The 7,751-nt window shown below is 36.9% G+C and overlaps 1 protein-coding gene across 1 annotated transcript; it reads right to left on the bottom strand.

Moving 5' to 3' along the window:
• Window positions 1-518: 518 nt before the first annotated feature.
• Window positions 519-4,953, bottom strand: LOC9314819 (inactive disease resistance protein RPS4). Its single transcript, XM_002880533.2, has 5 exons — window positions 4,415-4,953; window positions 3,230-4,319; window positions 2,530-2,862; window positions 1,468-2,427; window positions 519-1,316 (listed from the first exon to the last, which is right to left on the bottom strand). The coding sequence occupies exons 1-5, from the start codon at window positions 4,900-4,902 to the stop codon at window positions 711-713; spliced, it is 3,477 nt and encodes a 1,158-aa protein (XP_002880579.1). The 5' UTR covers window positions 4,903-4,953; the 3' UTR covers window positions 519-710.
• Window positions 4,954-7,751: the final 2,798 nt, after the last annotated feature.

Genomic DNA, 7,751 nt, shown 5'->3' on the forward strand with positions numbered 1-7,751 from the left:
TATCTCAAGGTTTTGAGGACGGGCTTCGGATAGATATGCTCGTGGCAACTACGATGAGGATTCCAGTTCTTCGGTCCTGTGGCAACCACGCAAATTTCTGAGCTTCGCGGGCTCGGAATCGGTGTTTCTCCTCGTGATTTGGCCTTATGCGCTTTTTAGTAATCCGAAGCAATTTGAGTAGTAATGTTGTTTTTATTCTGTAGGCTGCTTTTTTCCGTTCCTAGTGTTCCCTGTAATTTCTGTCAAAAATAAAAAATGATATAAAATTTAACCTTTTCCCCAAAAAAAAAAAAAAAAAAAAAAAAAAAAAAAGACGTTAAACAATGCAGCATAAACTGACAAAAGAAGGCATCAATCAACGACATAACAAAATTGTCCGCTTGTCATTGAAAAGATGGCAATCATAATATTTTTTGTTTTGTTTTCGATGTTGGTATATTGATAGTAATTTTAAATTATTTTCTTAAATAATAACTTAATAAGTATAATATTTTCAAACAATTTAATATACAAATCAATAAAATATAAATATTTTTATATTCAGTTGTTTAAGACGTTCATGTTTTTCTTATTGGGGAAACAAGAAACAAACTGTTGTCCAATGAGTGACATTAACAATCGCCTTTCAAAGTTTTGCTACAAGAAGAAAAATAGATAGAAACGAATCTATCTAGCTCATTGTGGAGCTACAGCTTTCCTCACCATTGACTTTATGATCCCGCATTGTAGTTGCACCACAGTTTTGGCATCATAATTTTAGAAACCTTCTTCTTCTCAAGAGACTCAACTTCACCTTGTTCAACATCATCTCTCCTTGTGTTTGCTTCCCAAGAACCAGTTTCATAAACTAAACTAAAACCGCACTTCAATACCTCACAATTCTTAACCTCACCAATATCATCTGTCACTTGAAATTTAATTGAAGCCTTAGTAGGAAAACAACCCTTCTTACCATCATCTTCTTGACATTTCTTGATATTCAACCAATTGGTGTAGCCAATGAACACATGAGTAGATTTGATCGTGCGATGCTCATTCCCTGTCTCGGATAAACCTCCAACGGGAGAATTAAAGTAGCTAGAGGATGTCCTTACATTATTGAAGTCACATATGCATTTCACTTGGAGGTTGTTGTTCCGAATTTTTTGTTCTTCAAACGAGACAATAGCGCATAGAGCTATCCCAACAAAACCATTTTCACTCCAATGTCGAGGCAGCTCAGGCTCCAAAACTGCTCCAGAAGATTTATGACCAAACCAATCCGGAACTTCACTTCCAGGAAAGCAAGTGGCAACCAAAGCTTCAAAACAAAGACCCTGAAAAGTAGACCGAATAGACTTAGCAGAATTTTAAACTTTAGACTTGCAAGATTGACTGGACCTCCCAAACCTTGAGAAACTATGGACCAAGTCCCAGAATATTTTGGTTATAAAAAATAAGGAGTAAAACTCTAGCAAAAAGAAATACCTTATTGTGTCGATTCAATGTTTTTGACAGGAGCCGGCCCTTATTGTGACCATAGCATGTGATTTCATTCTTTGCGGCGTGCTCTAGTTTTTGACAGTTAGTGAAAATGAATGAGGAGGGCACTTGCTCTGTTGCCAAAGGACGTGCTAGCGGACTCGCTACTGTTTTAAGTGAGGTACAATCATGCGCATCTAAGCATTGAAGATTTGGTGGTAACATCGAAATAGATTGCAGTTTCGTGCAATACTTCAAGTCGATCCATTTCAAATGATAGAGATCACTAATACTAGATTGCAGGCTGATGATCATTTCATTTCTGCTTAAGCATAGCCGTCGCAACAAGGATAGGCCACTCATACTGGGTGACCGTTGGAGATTCATTTGGTCTACCGAGTTAGCACAGCGTAATAATATCTTTGGCAAGTCCCTTATTTTCGTCCCATCTAGCAATAAAATCTGAAGATTTTCCATGTTATCCTTAATTTCAGGGAAACTCCTAAGCCTTGAACAGCCAGAGAGTATTAGTTCTTCAAGAGCCTTCAGCTTGCCGAGACAATCTGGAAGAGTATCCAGCATTTTGCAGTCTTTTAGATTCAATACGATAAGTCTTTGGAGCTCCACGATCGTCTGGGGAAGGTCCGTGATTTCGGTGCCATCTAAATGTAGATATTCAAGATTTTTAGATTTCACCTGAAAGTCTTCAAAGCTTGTGCAGCCACTGAGGATGAGAGTCTTAAGACAGTCAAAATTCTCCATCTCTGGAAGAAACGAGAGACTTGTGCATCCTCTGAGATTCAAGAAAGCAAGACTCTTCATATTTCCTTCATCTTTTGGAAATAGTTCAAGATTAGTGCAACCTTCAAGATTTAATCTTTCAAGAGATTCAGCTTTCCACAAAGCTGACAGGTCGATCAACTTTGTCGAGTGACTTAAATCAACCCACTTCAAATTTGGTGTATCCTGTGATGACAAGCACTCAGAAAACAACCACCAATCAGCTACACTTAATAGGTTACTTTAGCCATATATTCAAAATAAGCAGTGATCAAGAAGAGGACACACCTTCACATCATCCCAAACTCGTTCAATCTTACTGTATGGCAGCCTGAGATCAACAAGATTCTCCGGGTTGAAGTCTGGTGGAAGTTCCATCGATGGAAATTTCAGCCAGTGGAAATATCGAATATTTTTCAAACACAATTCAAGTTCATCGGGCACGTATACTTTGCATTCAACAGCTTCAACAACTTTACATTGCCGAGGACAGCTAGAGTCAAAGATTTTGAGATATCGCAGGTTCGGCATCAAGGTCAACTTGTTTGTGGCTATGGCTATTTCTTCTTTTAGTTTCGACACGTCGAGTAGGATACCTCTCACAGTAATATCTTCGTTTTCCTGTTAACATGTTAAAACACACAATAAGTTAGGAAAGTACATAGCAGAATGTGAAATTAACTAGGAAAGACTTGTCATCAACATCACGCAATCTTTTATATCAGAGAAGAACAAGAATCAGTGAATAGGATTAAGATTTATTTGGTAAAAAACTTAGGTTTAGCAGTTTTGATTTATATTTTTCTAGTCCTTTCCAAAATTGTTTCTCGGGTGATATCAAAATACGAGCTCTGTGTTTTTGGTGGAAAAATATGGAATCACTAGAATGTTAATTGATGTGGGTGATCAATGTCTTTTACTTTCCATCTAAGAAGCCTTTGATTTATTCTATAATGATGTCATGAAAGCATAAATTGATGATTCTTACCTCTTTACCGGCCAAAGCTTTAGATACTGCATTATGATCCCACAGCCTGCTCTTTCTCAGATTGTCTGCAGATGCAAATAAACCAAGTTCTTTGCCCAATGAACACAGTATATCAGGCATCTCGATTTGTCCAGCAGAGACACTTATCATGAACTTGTGGGCGAGATCTCCAATAACCCCTGCAGCTTCATCAGACTCATGCGACACTTCGGAAGCTAGTAAATTTTTTAAACAATCCTCATCTTCTGATCTAAAAAAACAAGCAATGTCAAGAAACGCATCTTTTTGTTGATCAGTCAGTTTGTCATAACTGATTTTTAACTCTCTTTTGATATTCTCGTTGCAACAATGCGGCAGTGTTTCTATTCTTGTTTCCCAAAGAGTCTCGTTTTTACCACAAAGCTCCTTCCCTAACTCCACCAGGGCTAGTGGATTGCCTCCAGCATAATCCACAAACTTTTTGGACAGCTTAGTGATGTTCTGCGTGGGAGTGTAGTCTTGGTTGTGGAAGGCATGGTAGTGAAAGAGTTGTAATGCTTCCTTTTCGTTCAATCCGGGGACCACGTAAGTATCGTGGACCACTTCTCCGATCCATGACTTGTCGCGCGTTGTAATCACAATCTTGCTTCCCTTCTTTACCCGGTGGAGATTATCGAGTAGAGACTGTATTTGTGTCTTCTCGCTCACATCATCCAGAAAGATGAAACTTTTTCTTTTGAAGATTTTATCATCATCTTTAATCACCCAATCCGACCCTTCCTCATTCTTCGACCTCTCATGAATACCGAGAAGCATCTTGTCTATAGCTAACCTCTTTTTCCACTTATCGAAATGCTTTTGTGCGAGAATGGTTTTACCAATCCCGGTCATTCCAACAATTCCAAAAATTTGAGTAACGGCAGGATCAAAACCAAACCTCTCTTCCAATTGCTCAAGTCGTTGCTCGTAAGGGGGAAGAGATGCTATACATGTAAGGGGTCTGATAGGTACAGAGGAAGAGGACCCTTCTCTTCCTCTGTATTCTGATATAAGTATAGCTTCCACTTCCTTGACACGCTCGATGAGCTTGGCGAGGAAATCAGCTTCGGAACTGAAATACAAATGAGGAATAAAAAAAAATCAATGGAACTCTTGGATTAGGAAATAGTGAGATGATCAAACAAAAACTGAGTCCTGAGACGTGACCTTTGTTCCTGGAATACCAAACCCATGTTTGAGGGAATAGCCTCTAAAGCGTCTTCCCATTGCGGCATTCTGGGTCTCCTACGGCGACCTTCTCCATATAACGCAACACCGAACTCTTTCTTTTGCCCTCTCACGTCCTCAGGCTTCACTTTGAAGAAGATGGGTATGACTCTGAGTGTATCGTTCTCCATGTTCTTCATTATTTCAACCAGCTCGTCCAAGCACCACTCTGACTCTGGGTACCGATTCGAGAAGAACACCAGTGCGATTCTCGATTCCCTGATCCTCTGGAAAAGGATCCCAAGATTTTCGCCCCGGGGCTCTATTTCGTCGATATAGTACCTGATATTATTCGCCATGAAGGCCTTCTTCAAATGGTCTATGAAGCCGTAGCGAAGATCAGCCCCCCGGAAACTGAGGAACACTTGAGGCTGCCAGTCAGAGAGTAGGTTGTCCTTGGAAGCAGCCTTGGTGGTGATAATCGCCATCGGAGAGTTTTGATCGGTCAACGTCGATAAGCTTATACCAAATGCTTACTACTCACCGGGTCACCAACTAATTTCAATTGAATATTAAAATCAAACCATGGTAAGATCTATTCAACTATGGTCAGATTTAGACTTGATGGAAAAAAAAAGACTTGCTTATCATCTTTCACCTATAAATAATCCCAACTCTTATCATTATACTCTTATTTTACTAAAAAAAGTTTATCAATATTGATTAATCACCGCTCGATAATGACTGAAACTTTATTTTTTGTTGTAATTTAGTTGTTTGCTACCTAAACTCTTATTAATTTAATAATTTTACCTTGAGTATTTCTCATTATTACGTTTTGTTGTTCGTATATGACTTTTATTTTTTGACGTCTAGATTTATTATTTATTGCAAATTATGAGAACTGTTACATAGACGATTCTACAACGGACAATTCCTTCCGACTCTTATTAGATCCACGCATACGACACTTCCTTCTTCATGCTTTTGATGGACACCTTCAATGATCTACGACCTGACGACACTTCCATCTCTGCGTAGAATCTTGGCGAACGGCTATAATTGTACATCGCTGGAGATCTCCTACACACTTGCCTCCATTAATCTGCAAATTGGTAAATAAATCGCAGTATCTAGGACTCGAACCCCACACTTCTTGGTGTAGAAGCATTAATTAACCCTTAGTCAACCAATGGGATAAGGGGGCTTCCACTGTGTTCATATATGACTTATCATATGACTTTTTCTCTTTTTATTTTTGTGTCTTGTAGTAAGTTGGTAACATTGACATGTAAATTTTTTCAAGTGATGAGCATTTGAGACGTTAGACATACTAAATAATTTAAGATACGACTTTCCTGGCTATATGCAATGTTGTCAGGCCCAGCCCATAGGACAGGCAAGTGAAGCCACTGATTCGGGCCTCAAATTTTGAGGGCCTTTTCAGATAAATTTTTTTTAAGTTTTTTCATATATGTTTATACTATGGATTTTTGTGTAGGGCCTTTTTAGATAAATATTGTGGGCTTTTTCATATACAAGTAAAACAACTAAAGGCTTAAGTAAAAGAAATTATAAACTCTAGAGAAAAGAAAAAAAAAAAAACAACCCTACACTTGTTAAAGTTACTTTATAATATTTTTCTTAGTTTTCTTTAGTTTTTTAATTTTCTTTTTGACTTCTCTGTTTTTTTTTTGTAATTGTTTCACAGTTTTAGTTCATAGCTTTTGCTGGTTATGTGTTTAATTTTGTTTTTCTTTTGCTTGTTTCAATTCGTAGAAAAATGTCACCACTAGAAGTGTGATATGAACAAGGCATGTTTTTTAGGAATTGCGTAGGGCACTCATATATGCCGGACCGACACTGAATGTTGTTCATATATGATTTATCATATGACTATCTCTCTTTTTATTTTTGTGTCTTATGGTAAGTTGATAACATTGACATGCAAGTTTTTTTAAATGATGGACCTCTAAGACGTTAGACATACCAAAGAATTCAAGACACGACTTTTCTCTTATATGGCTATATGCAATGGTAGAAGATCTAAAAGTGTTGACTTAAACGACATTTTAGTTTTTACTTTCTTTTTCTTATTTTCATTTGAAAACTCTTAAAATCTTGTTTAATTTATGTCTATCGAGTATCTAATAATGAGTTTATCACAATGTGGTTGGAGTACTAGATTAGAAGAGTACACAAAACAAGAAATTGTATTTATAATCAAGTTAGGAATTTCACATCACACAAATAAATTACATATAATTGTATAAAAATATATTATATTCTTGTTGTATGTATTCATGATGGTGAAAAAATATTAGAATCTTAGAAATATAAATAATCAGATTTATACATGAAAATGTATAAATCGATATTTCAAGTCAAAAATAAATCTAATCATAAAAATTGTAACTACATAAGATAAATTTAATTTTATTAACTATACAATAAGAAATAAAAAAAGTAAACAAAAATTAACAATAAGAACAATCAACATAATTTGTTCTTAATAATTTTTAAAACAAATCCACGCTACACGTGGGTATTAATCTAGTCATATGTGATTGATCCTTAATAAAGTGCTCTAAAGAAAGTAAAAATAATAACATAACTAAGGTACGATTAACCAAATGCATGGAGTTTAATTCTTAGGTTCCCATTAGTGACGATAAAAACAAAAATAAGAATTGGAAAAGAAAACAAATGGAAAGTGAACAAAAAGGAAAGGAAAAATGACTAAAATGAAGAACAAAGAAGAACTTATGTAGATGAAGAAATGAACAAACGGTTATAGTAAATGGTAATTGTTGTGAACTGATCATCTCATTAATTGAATAAGAGATATATATATATACAAGAGTAATAGAGGGATACAGAGAATAAGGTAAAACCCTAATGGGCCATGAGCCGGTTATGGAGTCCATCCATATGGTTTATAACACTCCCCCTTGGAAGACATAACCGTGCCCTATACTAAACCGGGATCTCTATAATGCGCTGGGGAATGTTGCCTCATTAAGACCTTACCAGGAAAACCCAGTGGGACAAAACCATGGTGAAGGAAAAAGAGTACAACACGCATTACTCCCCCTGATTTGAGCATCACTGTAGATCCTTAAGTCTGCGCATCCCGATCTGATGAATGAGCTTCCGGAACGTTGAAGTCGGCAATGATTTAGTGAATAGGTCAGCTGAATTCTCACTTGACCGGATCTGTTGAACTTTGACCTGACCGTCCTTCTGTAATTAATGAGTGAAGAAGAACTTGGGCAGAATATGCTTCGTTCGATCCCCTTTGATATAGCCATCCTTTAGTTGGGCAATGCAAGCCGCG

The sequence above is a fragment of the Arabidopsis lyrata genome, assembly GCF_000004255.2.
Source record: "Arabidopsis lyrata subsp. lyrata unplaced genomic scaffold ARALYscaffold_4, whole genome shotgun sequence".
Lineage (NCBI taxonomy): Eukaryota > Viridiplantae > Streptophyta > Magnoliopsida > Brassicales > Brassicaceae > Arabidopsis > Arabidopsis lyrata.

Excerpts from the sequence above, each read along its gene's own strand:
- LOC9314819 (XM_002880533.2), bottom strand. The coding sequence starts at position 4,902 with ATGGCGATTATCACCACCAAGGCTGCTTCCAAGGACAACCTACTCTCT. Across the intron at positions 2,863-3,229 it reads AAGCTTTGGCCGGTAAAGAG|GAAAACGAAGATATTACTGT; the intron begins GTAAGAATCATC and ends ACATGTTAACAG. Across the intron at positions 2,428-2,529 it reads GAGTTTGGGATGATGTGAAG|GATACACCAAATTTGAAGTG; the intron begins GTGTGTCCTCTT and ends TTGTCATCACAG.